This window comes from Sorghum bicolor, chromosome 1 (genome assembly GCF_000003195.3).
Source record: "Sorghum bicolor cultivar BTx623 chromosome 1, Sorghum_bicolor_NCBIv3, whole genome shotgun sequence".
Lineage (NCBI taxonomy): Eukaryota > Viridiplantae > Streptophyta > Magnoliopsida > Poales > Poaceae > Sorghum > Sorghum bicolor.
The window spans coordinates 78,212,192-78,229,007 of record NC_012870.2 but is presented as its reverse complement, the minus strand read 5'-3'; the positions used below and the strand labels follow the sequence as shown (position 1 = coordinate 78,229,007).

The 16,816-nt window shown below is 41.4% G+C and overlaps 1 protein-coding gene across 1 annotated transcript; it reads left to right on the top strand.

Annotated features, from left to right (window-relative positions):
* Positions 3,409–7,497, top strand: LOC8057411 (GPN-loop GTPase 1). Its single transcript, XM_002468515.2, has 7 exons — positions 3,409–3,738; positions 3,842–3,992; positions 4,096–4,322; positions 5,214–5,504; positions 6,032–6,237; positions 6,323–6,591; positions 7,136–7,497. The coding sequence occupies exons 1-6, from the start codon at positions 3,676–3,678 to the stop codon at positions 6,588–6,590; spliced, it is 1,206 nt and encodes a 401-aa protein (XP_002468560.1). The 5' UTR covers positions 3,409–3,675; the 3' UTR covers position 6,591; positions 7,136–7,497.

Here is a 16,816-nt window from a genome sequence, read left to right as displayed (position 1 = left end):
GTGCACAGTACTAGCTAAAATCATCATATTACAAAACGCCGTGTTGTGGGCAGCATGCATCGCATTCAGTCTTGACATTTGGTTGTCTTCATATCCTCTTGGCAGTTGTGTGCGTGTGTCTTTCGACAAGGATGATTCCAGTTGTATCATTATCTTCTCTTCTCAAAGTTGGAACAGAGCATAGTGTTGAATCTGCACTTATCATATCTCAATAATATTCCTTAGGCCTTGTTTAGTTCCCAGAAAATTTTGCAAAATTTTTCAGATTCTCCGTCACATCAAATCTTTAGACGCATGCATGAAGTATTAAATATAAATGAAAATAAAAACTAATTGCATAGTTTGATCGGAATTGACGAGACGAATCTTTTGAGTCTAGTTAGTACATGTTTGGATAATATTTGTCAAATACAAACGAAAGTGGTATTATTCTTATTTTGCAAAATTTTTTGGAACTAAACAAGGCCTTATATTAAATTCTTCCTTCAGTGATCTACCCAAAAGGTCAAATTTTGCATGACACAAAAGCTCCCCTACAAGGGAACACAATCTTTTACTACTTTTGTGGCCCTCGATGACCACAAGATCCTGCATCATAAATTCATAATCATGTATTCTGGAGCACTCTTTGTCTTCCTGCCAATTACTGAATATTATGCTGATGTTGGATGTTGTAAAATTCTGTGACGACGCCCATACACAAGACCCTATGATAACATGAACCAAAATTAGTTTTCTTTTTGTTAAGTGGTGCAAAACTGTACTGTGTACTCAGGATAAGACTAACTTTATGCACATAGCAAGACAAGGCATTCGGTCAAAATGGAGTTGCTTTGTCAAAACAATTCAGGATATCTATGTTTATGCCCAAAAACCTTGACATGTAGCTAAATATTTCTAATTTATTATTGTATTAAACACCAAGCAACTTGATTTGTACCATCATCTTTTTATAACATGAGCAACTTTAGAACAGAAAATAAAAGCTGTCTTCAGATATCTATAAGAGGAGCAACATTTTTAGCCAAATGTTCTCTGAACACTCCAGAACACCATAACAGGAGCAACTTTAAAACAAATTAGTGAAATGTACGCACTTTATACTGAGCATATATTTTTCGTGTACATGCAGAAACTCGGAAAGAACTAATTTGTCAAGATTCTGCCCTTTGTACTCGGCACATATTTTTCAATTGAGCCTTTTCTGATATTTAGCTGCATGAATCAGAAATAAATACACAAATCTTGCAGTACAAGGACATGGAGGGAACATATATTGCAAAATTTTATATGTCTTCATTTGCATAAGTAAAAGAAAAGGATCTAGCAATGGAAGAGTAAAATGAACATGCCTAACATGGTTCGTTATGAAACTTGACCTCATTGCATTTGTATTCAAGTAGTCACCTCCATCCATTACTATTTTCTATATTGAGCAATAATATTTTTCAGACGATCAGGATTGATAAAATTCAATATATTAGACATAGCTTATGGATTTCACTTTGACCAACCTTGTAACCGTTGAATGGTTTGGCCTTGAAGCTTCAACATAGTTATTCTTATTCTTCTGACCAGTGAGCTGCTTGAGCTTGGTATCACAAGGTCAAATGTGAATCATTGAGTCATGGTGAATACACTACAGGAACTTATGAACTGGGTCGACAAAGCATAACTCGACATTGCTACAAAATTTGAAGTTTTGATAAGCAATCTTCTATAATTGGTACAGATGAGAAAGACAATCCATCTAGTGTTGTATCATAACCTCAATAATCCTTAGCACACCAGTTACATTGTCATAGAGATCTCTGAAATAGTCGAGGCGAATGGACCTTTTTCGATAGCTAATATCAACTTGAACAGCATTGTGCATTTTGCCAAGATGTCTAAAACTTTCTTGATAGCACCCGCTTATGCCAGCTCATAACTAGAACCAATGTCTCTGGCTATGTTAGCAGATTTGGACAATGGCAATATGCAGCACAGGAGATCTGATTCAAACTCAATATGAAATTGGAATGAAACTTCTGAACTGTGATGTCAATAAAAATAGGATAAACAATGCAAACTGACTGCAGTGCATGTAACATTATGATCCTTAAAGGAATCTCAAACAGCTGCTTTACTCCCTGTTTCGAAAGCAACTATGTGAATCATTGGCAACAAAACAGACCTTTGAAACACAAACAACACAAGCAGCAGAGTTGACAACAGATCCACTGGCACTTGCATCGTTTTCACTCAAGAATAACAATTACTTCATCCTCTCAACTAACTGAGAATCCTTGTTCCCTGTTGTGTCAATAACACCTGCAGAGATGGTGAACGCTGTAAAAAAACTCCTGGCTCCCTCCACCTTGTAATTGAACACATATGTTTTTAGCAATTGAAATTCCTTCTGGTAATTAACATTTGGATCAAGTCATATAAGTGATTAATCTAATTTATTATCGTCAATATTTAAGTTTTATTCTTTTGAAAAAAGTAAGCCATAAACCCGATCAATTAAAGTTTTAGTATAAAGTGGATACATGCTGATGTCTTGACGATCATACTTGAGACTTGAAAAAAGAAAAAAAAAACAATACTACATCTCCCCGACTAGACTGGTCGGTGGCAGATTTCTCAAACGTTTATACTTGATAGTTGCAAAAAGAGAACACTTTGCAATTATCGTGAACACAACTTGAAAAAACATAAACTGCAGAGCTTAAACATGCAGATATATTGAGTATCACAATTCGCAAATAATAAAAAAGAAATTAACCACAATACTAGATGTCCACGACAACCCTGGTCAACCTTTCTAGTTCAGACTTGCAAATAGAAAACATTTTGGAGTTGTTGTGAACACAACTTGGAAAAATATAAAATTTCAGAGCTAAGACAAGCAATTCTGACCAGAGACCATAGATGTACTCAATCAATCGAAGCCACATTGCAGATTGGACATCCCAGACACTAGAAATCGAAGCAATAATAATTTGGGATGTCTGATATAAATTGAGAAGTTACTGCATTCGACAGAAGACAAAAATCTAATACCTAGGCAAGCATACCAAGATGGATCCGTACTGAACCAAGACGCCGGGGGTTCTGAGGAGCCATCAGTGAACCAATGACGCTGGGGACAGCGACGACGGCGCGAGGCAAGACGCCGGGGCGAGAAGAGAGCGAACTCAAGTCTCTGAGGGAGGGCTGGAGAAGAGAGCTGCTTGAAGTGAAGGAGAACGGGGGGAGTAGCCAGCAGGCAACAGGGGTCAGGGGCGGAGAAGGGAGATGTGCTGAACATTACTGTACATCATTATTTGTGACAAAAATACCCCTTCAACTGCGGGCGCAGGAACAGATTCCGATCGACGGCCACGATAAAGCCGTGCGAAGCTGCCTTTCCCCATCTGCGCTGCGCAACCCTTCTTCCTCCCCCTTCCGTCTGTGTGTTTCCGCCGCGCTCGAGGCCGCCGCCTCCGTGACCGTGCCTGCCGGCCTACGCGCTCGGCTCCGCCGCCGCCTCCGTGCCCGCCGGCCTACGCGCTCGGCGCAGCCGCGCACTCGGTGAAGCCTAGGGTTTAGCGGTCCGAGCAGACCTCCGGTGAAGCCTAGGGTTTAGCGGCTACACCTCTCCTCTCGCCGGCTGTCGACCAGCGTTTCCGCTAAACCACCGCGCCGCCGATGGACGTTGACTCGGACCCGGCCGCCTCGAGCAAGCCCACGCAGATGGACCTCGAGGAACAGGCACGCCGCCGCCACCCTCCCCTTTCGGATTTTTTCTTTTCTCAGTTTGGGTTTAGGGCCATGGTAGTGACTGTTCTGCGCCCTCGCTGTGGCGCATGTGCAGACGGACACGAAGGGGAAGGGGAAGGGGAAGGCAGAGGAGGGGAGCGGGAAGGGCGAGGAGCTCGCGGACTCCATCAGTAGCCTCTCAATCGGTCAGGGGCGCACCAATTTCAAGAAGAAGCCTGTGATCATCATCGTCATCGGCATGGCTGGTGCGTCGATTTCGCTCGCCCGCTGTTTAATTACATTCATTCAATGGCATGAATCTCCCAACCGACCTGGGAGCTGACAGTTTTGTTCTGAACCCTTGTTCAGGGACGGGGAAGACGACTTTGATGCACCGGCTGGTATGCGATACGCAGGGATCAAATAAGAGGGGCTACGTCGTCAACCTCGACCCTGCGGTGATGACCTTGCCATTCGGGGCCAACATTGATATTCGTGACACTGTGCGGTATAAGGATGTGATGAAGGAGTACACCCTTGGTCCCAATGGTGGCATCCTCACCTCGCTTAACTTGTTTGCCACTAAGTTTGATGAGGTTGATTGCTATAATCTCTTCCATCACTCCTGTCGTTTTGATAGCATTTCATAGTACTGCTGGCCTGTTAGTCTGTTTATTAGTTCTATCTGTTATCTCTCTGGTTCCAAGTTCACAAGTTTTCGAGGTGGAAACTTGTACCCCATTCGTCTTCAGGTATGCTTGTTGTTTAGCACTTGTGCTTGCCTGTCTTTGTTTGATTGGATTGAACTATATTTCCAGTCAAATCTAATGGGAAAGGGGTCATCTGGTTTGAAATTTTGAACAACTAGTTAGGTGAAAAAAAATGTGTAATTCAAACATGGCGACCATTGCGAACAGTATTTTTTTTGTTTGGCTTACACCACTGTAGTGCCCAGTCTGCTGTGTGTAGGCACCAAGTGCTTGCTTATATGAGAATGCTAATAATTCTTTTGTCTTTGTCCTATGAGTTGACTAATAATCTGTTAGTCCTGCAGCTTGGCAAAATAGTATTTAGAATTTTAGATAGCTCTAGAGCTGCACTTCTACACAGGGCTAATATTTCAATTTGCTGATCCAATGTGTCAACAGTAGTAACAAGAATGTTGTGCACTGTTAAGATTCTACTAACATAACAGGATTTGGGATCAAAGACAGAGAACTGATGTGCTTTGTGAATGATGACTTTGGTTAAATGTGCTAATAAAACACTCTGGATGCCATGTCAACTCTTACCATTCCATGCAAGCTCCCATAGAAATTGTGCTCAATTCAATCCACATAGGAGCACCAGGGGGTTTATCTGATGCCACACTGAATAATTTAACTTTGCTGCAAAATTATATTGTACTTATGGTGGTATATGGTAAATGCACATTCCTGTTACCTTTATTTTCTTCAGCTAATATGACATTTAATATTCATTCTTAGGTTGTGTCTGTCATTGAAAGGCGTGCGGACCAATTGGATTATGTACTGGTGGACACTCCTGGTCAGATTGAGATCTTCACTTGGTCAGCTTCAGGAGCTATCATTACTGAAGCTTTTGCATCGACGTTTCCAACAGTTGTAGCATATGTTGTTGACACTCCCAGATCAACAAACCCTGTTACTTTCATGAGCAACATGCTCTATGCCTGCAGTATTCTCTACAAAACTCGCCTCCCTCTAGTCCTGACATTCAACAAGGTTGATGTTGCCAAACATGAGTTCGCTATCGAAGTATGTATACCATTTATGACAGTATTGTTTACTTTGTTGTTGATTTGCATTTGCACCTGCCATACATTCACATCTTCCCAAAGTTACAATTTGCATGTCATGCAGAATTTTCTTACTGTGAAATATGTATAAGTTCAACCTGCCGAGGTTGTGTCTGTGACCTTAAGCTTTGTTCAAAGTGTTAATTGCCTTATTAGCCAGTTTGTGCTTATATTATACTGTACATTCAACCAGTTTGACTTTTCACTATTAGGCACTGACATGGGCCTTGTTTAGTTCCCAAAAAAATTTGCAAAATTTTTCAGATTCTCCGTCACATCAAATCTTTAAACGTATGCATAGAGTATTAAATATAGACGAAAATAAAAACTAATTACACAGTTTGGTCAGAATTGACGAGACGAATCTTTTGAGCCTAGTTAGTTCATGATTGGACAATATTTATCAAATACAAACGAAAGTGCTACTATTCCTATTTTGCAAAAAATTTTGGAACTAAACAAGGCCCCTGTTTCATTGCTGACCAGTGGATGCAAGACTTTGAGGCGTTTCAGACAGCTTTGGAATCGGACAAATCGTACTCCGCTACATATACACGAAGCCTCTCCCTGGCTCTTGACGAATTCTACAAGAATTTGCGCTCTGTTGGAGTATCTGCGATTTCTGGTGCTGGAGTCAATACATTTTTTGAAGCTATAGAAGCAAGCGCCAAGGAATACATGGAAACCTACAGGTCTTGTCTCCTCAGATGAACAGTTAGAAGACTGATCTTCCTATCTATGACCTTGTGTTACTAATTGGTATTTGACAAGTTTCAGGGCTGATCTTGACAAGAGGATTGCTGAAAAGGAAAGATTGGAGGAAGAACGCAGGAAGGAGAATATGGAAAAATTGCAGAAAGATATGATGAAATCCAAAGGACAAACTGTGGTTCTCAGCACTGGGTTGAAGGACAAAAATTCTGTTTCTGACATGATGGATGATGCCGATGAGGAGGAAGAAGAGGAAGCATTGGAAGATTTTGGGTTTTCTGAGGAAGATGAAGATGAAGGAGAAGACGAGGAAGTGGCTCATTTTGGTTTTTGAGGTACTGCAGTATTGCTCCATTTAAATTTATAATGTAGTCAGTTGTTTTGGAATCTGAGGAAGTTGTTAAATACTGCTCACACACTAGTTTGCATTGGATGTGAATGTGTTTCTGGCACTAATGCTAACCAACGTATATCTGCAATTGTTACTTAACCCAGAGGCATATTATATGTTGCATTAGCAACACTGACCTATCATATTATAGGTTGTTTTAGTTTTGTCCAAAGTCAAAACTATTCTAAGTTTGTTCAAGTTCAATGGAGAATTGATCAACATCTAGCACATTGAATTAGTTTCATAAGTCAACCTTGAAATATGTATTGATAATACAATTTTTTGATATTGTAATTGTTGATATATCTGTCTATAAATTTGGTTAAAGTTAGAAATAATGACTTGAAGAAAAACTAAAACAGACTAATTTGGAACAGAGACCCCACAATGCATTGCTACTCTAATACCAAGATGAGATGGTATTGATTGTTACACTATTGTTTGATTCTTCAATTTGGATCTGATGTTATTAAGCTTTGTGTTGGCAGGAGATCCAATAGGAACTTTGGTGTGCCTTACGGAGAATCCATATGGGGCTACTAGTTGTCTATCGTTTAACTGAAGTGGAATGAAAAATTGTCAATATCAGTAGGTTGTTGACTTTGTTATTAGTCTACTTGTTTAAATTCTGATGTCCTGCTGCTGGCAGTTTATGCCGTATTTTTGGAACCTCACGTTGAAGTTTATCCCATCGATGAGCTGAACTAATCATCTTCATTGTACGTGCGAGTAAAGGTGCAAGGATAGATGGGTTCAGTTGTGTTGACTTGTGTAATCGGTTGCACCGTAACTCGTACGTAATCCTTCGCTTCGCCTTCTTGCAATAGAAAACAGTCCAATCTTTTTCGCCTTCTTGTCCAATCTTCTAGTTCAGACTTACAAATAGAAAACATTTTGGAGAGTGGCGGAGCTAGCAGAGTTAAGCTTTATCATGTCGTGGCATCACTACTTAAGCTTTATAAGAGCAACACAATGTATATAGACCAAGTAATTCATATACATAGAATCCACGTAACTAGTCTATAGCTATTGTTTTCTTTTAGCAATGTATATAGACTAAGTAGTCTATAAGATGAGACCTAAAGAGGATAAAAAATTATTTATCTTCAATTCACCAGTGTAGGGGGGCGGTGGCCGATGGGTAAGTTGCTCTAGTGTTATGTTAGTTATTTTTGAGTTATTCTAATCTCGTACACACAAATTTGCAATTATTCATCTACTGCTGGAATTTAGATTTATTTTATCGATGCAAATTTGATTTGGATAAGCTATTGCCTCACCAACTAGCTAATCAGATGCAAGCCTCTCCTTGGGCGGATTTCTCCTTTTGCTCCTCAGCCTACGGGGTATTAGCTGTTAAGAGTGTATGTAAATGAACAGTGAACAACTTATGTCTTTCATTGATCTCATAGAATATATACAAGTGAAGGGGGCATGTCCGTACGGACACAACCGTTCAGTTTACAGAACCACCGAAGGGACATGCCTCTTCAGGGATTACTGACTGCTAATCCTATGATTAACTGCTAATCCACTTCTCTAATCTTGTTGTATCAACGGATGAGATCATTAGTGATAAGGTGTCTATTCACCAACAGACACCGTTTCGCAACACTCCCCCTTGATCGAATCTTCCTTTGAGATCAATGTAGCTGTAAGCTTAGATTCCTCGAAAAACCATGTGGGAAAAATCTGAGGAATATGTATGTATGGATATGCTGTAAAACTCCTTTAAACCTTTATAGGAAAACAAGGAGAAGGTAGCATATATTTGTGTGATTTAAACAAACCACTATGTCATTGGTATTCCAATTAAAAACCCCAGTGGGGAAAAATATTGGAGATACGACATAAAGATAACTCCTCTAAAAACCGTTTAGGAAAAAAATGAGGAGCCATATTAAGAGATATGTCGCTAAAACTCCAATAAAAACCCAGTGGGAAAATCAGGAGAAAATATGACGACATACTATAAGTATTGCCTCTTGAAATAACTCTCATGAAAAACCTTTTTCAAGGAAAAACCATGGATGAGTTGGGAGGGCAATGTGTGTCTTTGATATTTCCCACAAAAACCCCGGTGGGGAAAATAGAAAATATGACACATGCTTATGTTAATATTACCTCATTAAAAACTTTAACAAGAAACCTTTTGAGTAAAACTTGTGAAAGAAAAGAGTATAATATGATGCTGGTACAGGTGGCATCTAGGAGATGTCTCCCCCTGATTCTGGCAAATCTCGAAGTCGCCTCATACCAATTCCATGTACCAATTTTTGAAACACAGAAGTTGGTAAGGACTTAGTAAATAGGTCAGCGAGATTATCACATGACTTGATTTGCAAGATGTTTATTTCCCCACTTTCTTGTAATTCATGGGGATAAAACAATTTAGGAACAATATGCTTAGTGATATTGCTCTTTATGTAACCTGTTTGCATCTGTGTAACACAAGCAGAATTATCTTCATAGATAATTGTTGGTGATTCAATTGAACCAATACCACATGACTGTTGTATGTGGTTAATCATTCTGCGAAGCCACACACATTCTCGTGATGCCTCGTATAGAGCAATAATTTCAGAATGATTAGTAGAGGTGGCTGTCAGAGTCTGCTTAGAAGACTTCCATGAAATAGCTGTACCTCCATGTAGGAATACAAATCCTGTTTGGGATTTTCCGTTATGAGGATCAGATAAGTAACCAGCATCTGTATAGCCAATCATATTAGGATCATGATTTTTCTTGAAGAATAAACCAAGATCCTTTGTGCCATTAAGGTATCTGAGGATACACTTTGCTCCCGTCCAATGACGGTGAGTCGGGTCCGCACTATGTCTAGCTAGTAAGTTCACTGCAAATGCGATATCAGGCCTGGTGCAATTTGCAAGATACATAAGTGCGCCAATGACACTGAGATATGGGATTTCAGGTCCCAACGTCTTCTCCCCAACATCCCGTGGTCTAAATGGATCTTTCCCTAATTCTAAGGAACGAACAACCATCGGGGTTTTATTAGGGTATGATTTATCCATATTGAATTTCTCCAATATTTTCTGGATATAGGCTGATTGATGCACTAAAATCCCTAAAGGACGGTGCTCAATTTGTAAGCCTAGGCAATATTTGGTCTTTCCCAAATCCTTCATCTCGAATTCCGTCTTTAGATGTTTGCGTGCTTCTTCTATATCCTTTGGACTGCCAATGATATTTAAATCATCAACATATACAGATATAATACAAAATCCCGTTTGAGATTTCTTAATGAAAACACATGGGCAATCATCATTATTGGTGTATCCTTTGTTTAAAAGGAATTCACTCAGTCGGTTGTACCACATTCGTCCCGACTGCTTCAAGCCATATAATGACTTTTGTAGTTTTACACAATACATGTTACGATTTGCGTTTGGATTCGGAATTTGGATTCCATCGGGAACCTTCATATATATGTCCGAATCAAGTGACCCATATAAATATGCTGTCACCACATCCATCAACTGCATAGATAGATGATTTTGAACTGCCAATGATATTAAGTATCGGAAAGTAATTCCACTCATTACTGGAGAATAAGTTTCATTATAATCAATGCCGGGTCTCTGCGTGAACCCTTGTGCTACTAGCCTTGCTTTATATCTCACCACCTCATTGTTCTCATTCCGTTTCCGGACGAAAACCCATTTAAAGCCTACAGGAAAGACTTTGGAGGGTGTGGGTATAGCTTTTGTGAATACCCCTCTTTTAGTGAGCGAGGCTATCTCAGCTTTAATTGCTTCTTTCCATTGAGCCCAGTCTGAGCGCTTTTTGCACTCTGCCATGGTCTTAGGATCTGGATCATTGAGAAAGATTTCTGCAATTGCTGCGGAGAAATATGTGTCTACAACAGTAGTCTTACGATCGTATGATTCTCCAGAATCAATATAATTGATGGAAATTTCTTTCACCCCATTATTTGACTCAACATTTCCCAAAACTATGGAGTCAGGGTGTTCCGATGTCCCAGGATCAGAATTTGGATGCACCGTTGATCCGGGTTGTGGATTTGGTCCTGGTGTTGGATTTTTATCCACTATTGGGTGTCTACCAACTTGAGGTTGGCTTGGATTTACTGATTTGGAGGATTTACCTCTCGATTTCCTTGGACGCTTACTTGGAGCATTATCCTTAGGAGCGGCCGTACTTCTCCCCCTCTTCTTTGGAAGTGGGAGTTGAATGGTTTTTATTGGTACCTCCACTCTTTCGGGCGCATTGCGAGCAGGATAAGAGGATTTAGTGACACCCTTATAATCAGTAAATGCTTCTGGCAGGTTATTTGCAATATGTTGCAAGTTTATGATTTTCTGAACTTGTTGTTCAGTTTCTTGAGTACGTGGATCTGAGGGGGAATTGCCTTGGGCATTCCAGTTGATTTCCTGGCATTCACTTTGGTACTTGAAATCTCCCCCTAATGCTGGGAAATGGTCCTCATTGAATATGCAGTCAGCATACCGGGCCGTGAATAAGTCCCCTGTAAGAGGCTCGAGGTATTTGATAATCGATGGGGATTGATATCCCACATAGATACCAAGTTTCCTATGTGGACCCATAGAGGTACGCTTAGGTAGTGAGATCGGTACGTATACAGCGCAACCGAATTTTCGCAGATGGGAAATATTTGGCATATTCCCACGTACTAATTGCAATGGGGAGACAACATGGTATGCAGTTGGACGCAATTGAATTAAGTCAGCAGCGTGTAAGACTGCATGACCCCAACATGAAGTTGGTAGATTGCAATTTTGTATTAGTGGTCTTGCAATGAGTTTAATTCTTTTAATAAGAGATTCTGCTAAACCATTTTGTGTATGGACATATGGGACAGAGTGCTGAACTTGAATTCCTAAAGCCATACAATAATCATTGAAAGCCTTTGAGGAAAATTCAGCAGCATTGTCCATTCGAATTGATTGAATTTGATGTTCAGGATTATGTGCTCTAAGTTTAATAAGTTGAGCAATAATTTTTGCGAAAGCATGGTTACGTGTGGATAAAAGACACACATGAGACCATCTAGTAGATGCGTCTATTAGAACCATAAAATACCTGAACGGTCCAGATGTTGGTTGTATAGGGCCACAAATATCTCCTTGAATGCGTTCAAGAAATTTTAGTGGCTCATTTTGGATCTTGACGGGCGATGGACGCAAGATCAATTTACCTGTAGCGCACGAAGTGCACATAAAATCTGAAGATTTTGGAAATTTAGCAGTATTTAACTCATGACCATTTGAATTGCTGATAATTTTCCGCATCATCCCTATACCAGGATGACCAAGGCGATCATGCCAAGTTTTGAATGCATCAACATTCTGGAAAATTACCTTGTACGCAACATGTGGTACGGGTTTGATGTATGTGTAGTACAATCCGGACGGAAAAGAGGGAATTTTCTCAACAATTTGTTTGCCATATCCATTGTTTTTAGTAACAAGGAGAATTTCCTCATTATTGTCATCAAGGGTTTCTATATGGAAACCATTTTGACGGATATCTCTATAACTTAATAAGGTACGCTTTGAATCGGGATATAATAATGCATCCTCAATTGTAATTTGGGTACCCATAGGGGAGTACGATAATGGCACGACCTGAACCAATTATCGTAGCATCGCGCCCAGCGATTGTCAAAACATTTCCTTGTCTTTTAGTAAGAGTTTGGAAATATTTTGTTTCCCTAAGAATAGAATTAGTGGTACCGCTGTCCACTAGGCATAATTCCTCTTCCATCAGATCGACCCCCGCAGAAACTATATATAAATAAAGAATTTGATATAAAACTCTCTGATAATATATAGAATACATACTTTATTTATTGAATATCAAATGTGTACAATACATTTATTGGATATCCAAACTAAGTAGTGATGACATCATTAAATATTTACAACACATAGGACATAAATATTGTTTATTATTACAATCACTAGAACATAAAGACATTAGAATCTAAGGGATTGGGAGCCTAGTGAAAGTCTCCAAATATGTCGTTGGATGCATATTCCACGATCATATTCCCTGTATCAGCAAGATCCTCGCCTCCTCGTATGATGTTGTTGCTTGGTTCCTCAGGAACTTGTTGCGAACAACCAGCCTCTTCCCTGGTGGTGTCAGGTCGAAGATTGAAATGGGCTTCATACTTCTGTCCTGGTGTAGCTCGTCCACGACCCACAGACTTTAAGTAAAGATCAACTAGATGACTTGGGGTACGACATTTCTTTGTAGTATGGTTATAACAACCACATTTTTGACACACAGGTTTATCATCCCTGTTCTTGGAAATGTTCTTACCCTTTTTGTAAGGTTTACCTTTGTTGGAGTCACCTTTTTGGGGCTTCTTATTGCGTCTGCGCTTGTTTTTACCCTTCTTGGAGTTTCCTTGTTGATAGTTCTTTTCAGATCTATTATTAGACATGGGTTTATTCTGAGTATATGCATGTACTTCAGGCAATGGAGCAGACCCAACAGGGCGTTGCTGATTATTCCAAACCATAAGTTCAGAATGTTTTTCGGCCTCAAGTAAAGTTTGGATAAGCTCTGAATAAACTTGGAAACGTCTTTCACGGTATTGTTGTTGAAGAATCCTTTCAGAGGGAAGCATAGTAGACAAAGTCTTTTCTATCTTATCCGCATCTGTAGGTTCTTTCTCGCAGAATTGCAATTTTGAGCAAATCCTATGGACAGCATGATTGTAGTCACTCACAGTTTTGAAATCCTGTAAGCGAAGTTGCGTCCACTCATAGTTGGCCGCGGGCAAGACAAGTGCCTTTTGCTGTTCATAGCGTTGCTTAAGTGAAGTCCATAGATTGTGTGGATTTTCTTCCAACAAATATTCAGCCTTAAGATCAGGGTGAATGTGGCTCCTAATAAGGTATAGGGCTGTATAAACGTGTTGATCTTCAAGCGGTGCAACCCCATCTTCGGGTGGTAACACAGCTCGATAAAGTCCACGGGACGAAAGACTAACTTTTACGTCTATAGCCCATGTGGGATAATTGTGGCCGTCTAGAGCTAGTAATTCAAACTCTTTGACAGTCATTGATCCTACATGACATAAAAACCATCGAAACATTTTAAGTTATTAAAATGTTGAGGTGTGTTGTAATTATAGGATGCAAATTAAAAACAAGATAAATCTTGTATCGGTAATGGTGTAAAATTCTTATATGCATAATAAAATAATGGAGGTAGTCACCAAAAAAGAAAAGGGTGTAGACCTCTAATTGGGCATATTATGTGTAAATAATAGATGCCAATTAATTATGCAAATTGTATAACGCGTCTGAAGGTAGTCATCAAGAATTGATGTAGACCTTAATTTAATTTGCAAACGAATTGGGTACGCACGTTGAGGATAGTCACTAAGTAGTATACTTAGTGTAGATCCCACAGTAGCAACAATGTTGCTACCTTGTGTATGGCCAATAGGGATGCAAATTAATGGTAGTCATCTTTGGAAAAAGATGTAGACCAAATGTTCTAAGTGGTAATGTTGGGTACGCACGTTGAGGATAGTCACTAAATATTGCTTAGTGTAGATCCCGCAGTAGCAACTATGGTGCTACCTTGTGGAGTGGCCAACAAAACGACTCTAAAACATGCATGTTATATAACTGTTAAGAAAATTACACATAAATTGTCGCATCCATTATTTAAGCGCGTAGTGCTTTAAAGTTAAAAGCGTAAAGGAACTTAAATAAAAAAAAATGATCGATTGCGAAATAAATAAATAATTGCAAGATCATGGTCACAATAACAAGGATATTATTTATTGGATTTGTCATTCATACCGGGACAAATATTTTGAATAATATCACAAACAGATATTTTATAACAATATAAAGTATCACAAGTACAATTATAAATGTCAACGACTAAGCATAATTAGTACTTATATTTTACAGCACATAATTTATAGGAGACTAACAGAGTCTTATACGAATTAATGCTGAAAATAAATAAGTAAAATAACTAATCGGCTGGACCAATTGGGACTGGTTTCATCACATTCGGGCCCTTGGAAACATGTTCGTGCGTGCAGTAGAGTGGGACCAAGGAGCAGGTGGATTTAGGCCATCAGCCCAAAGCGTGCAAAGGGCAATTTAGGCCGCTCGTCAGCAGGGTAAAATCCCTAACTGCTTACAGCCGCCACTGCTCCAGGTCTCTTTTCCACCACGCCGCCGCCGCTGCTTGCCTTCAGATCGAAGAGGACTCCCCCTCGTCGGGAGAGTAGAAGCCAGCACCGCCGACCGCCATGTTCAGGACCTCCGCGCTCGGGAGGCCAAGATCCGCTGGGTTCCAGGCACCTGTGCGACGAACACCGGGACGCTGGTCCATTGCCGCCGTCTTGCGGCCTAGGAGGCGCCGGAGTGTCGGAGTCGGCAGCGTCTCCGCCGGAGGAGGGTCTGGGAGTGCCTGCGCTTTCATGCGGGCAGCGGCTTCCGCACGCGTCGCAGGCGGAGTGGCCGGTGCTGCTGCGAGAGGAGGTGCGGAGGGCCCGGCGAAGTCCATGACGTAGTATGGTGGGACGCCGGTCCTTGCCGCACGCGTGCCTCCTGGGTTGATGAGGTAGCCGATGCCGGGGCCGGTCACCACTTCCTCTTCTTCGACCTTCACAGCGTCGAGCGTAGGGGCAGCCTGCGTGGCGAGGTACCACGGATGGAGCGGGGTCGCCACTGGAGTCGTCGGAGTGACCGGTGTGGGCGACGGCAGCGAGTAGTTGTACTCCAGTGTGTGCGGCATCAAGGCGAACTCCTTGCAGAAGTCACACCAGTAGCGCGGTGGCGCTGGTGCCGGCGACATTGGCTCCATGGGGATGTACGCGGGCGCGGCGACGGGCTCAGCACCAACTTCTTCGACGAGCGGCGCCGGGGCCTCAACGACTGGTGGCGCCGGACCTTCAACCGCTGGTGGCGCCGCGTTGCTTGGGCCAGCGCCATCCACGCCGAGGCGAGGGGACGGTGGCTGGCTCTGCAGACGAAGTTCTTGCGGAGAAGCCTGGCGGACACGGCGAATTGGGCTCCAGCGACGGCGAGGAACAGCATCTGCACGGATGCCACGAGCAGCGGAGTCGAAGAGGCGGCCGAAAGAACCATGGCCTCCATTGCCAGCGTTGCGACGAACACGAGGCCCAAGGCGCTCGAAGACGCTGTGACGCTGTGCATGGTGGCCGTGGTGACGGATCGGGCCACGACGTACTCCACTGATGCGACGGAGGGCGAAGAACAGACCACGAACGATGTGAGACGGTAAGTTAATCTTGGCCATGCTTACCGATGGGGGTTCAGAGACATGTAAATGCCTCTGTTGGGCGTCGTCTTTCTGTTCCTCTGTCTGTTCTCGTAGAGCAACGTGTCTGATAACGTGTTAAGAGTGTATGTAAATGAACAGTGAACAACTTATGTCTTTCATTGATCTCATAGAATATATACAAGTGAAGGGGGCATGTCCGTACGGACACAACCGTTCAGTTTACAGAACCACCGAAGGGACATGCCTCTTCAGGGATTACTGACTGCTAATCCTATGATTAACTGCTAATCCACTTCTCTAATCTTGTTGTATCAACGGATGAGATCATTAGTGATAAGGTGTCTATTCACCAACAGACACCGTTTCGCAACATTAGCAACCGTTTCTAGTTGTTGTTCCCCTCCTAAGGGCAGGTTCTTACGTGTTACTCACCCGTTCGCCACTAGAAACACCACTTTCCGTTTGACTTGCATGTGTTAACTGTTAAGCACGTTCATCCTGAGCTAGGATCAAACTCTCCATGAAATTCATAGTTGCACTACTTATAGCTTTCTTATTTGTAGACAAAGTGGATTCGGAGTTGTCTTTCCTTCCAAGGATAACTTGTATCTATGTGCTTCAGATTATTAGCCTGGAGTTCGCCACCAGCAGTATAGCCAACCCTATCTTATAACGTTAATCCCACAAGTCTCTTAAGTTGTTGTGAACACAACCTGAAAAATAAAATAAAATTTCAGAGCTAAGCTAAGCAAACAATTCTGGAGACCACAGGTGTACCCAATTAAATCGATGCCGCATTGCAGATTGGAAATCCCAGACACTAGAAATCGAAGCAATAATAATTTGGGATGCTTGTCAAAAAATAAATAAATTGGGAT

What these genes read in the sequence shown, in the direction of transcription:
- LOC8057411 (XM_002468515.2), top strand. Translation starts at nt 3,676, where the DNA reads ATGGACGTTGACTCGGACCCGGCCGCCTCGAGCAAGCCCACGCAGATG. An exon ending in CATCGTCATCGGCATGGCTG is followed by an intron (nt 3,993 to 4,095) that starts GTGCGTCGATTT and finishes ACCCTTGTTCAG; the next exon opens with GGACGGGGAAGACGACTTTG. An exon ending in GAATACATGGAAACCTACAG is followed by an intron (nt 6,238 to 6,322) that starts GTCTTGTCTCCT and finishes GACAAGTTTCAG; the next exon opens with GGCTGATCTTGACAAGAGGA.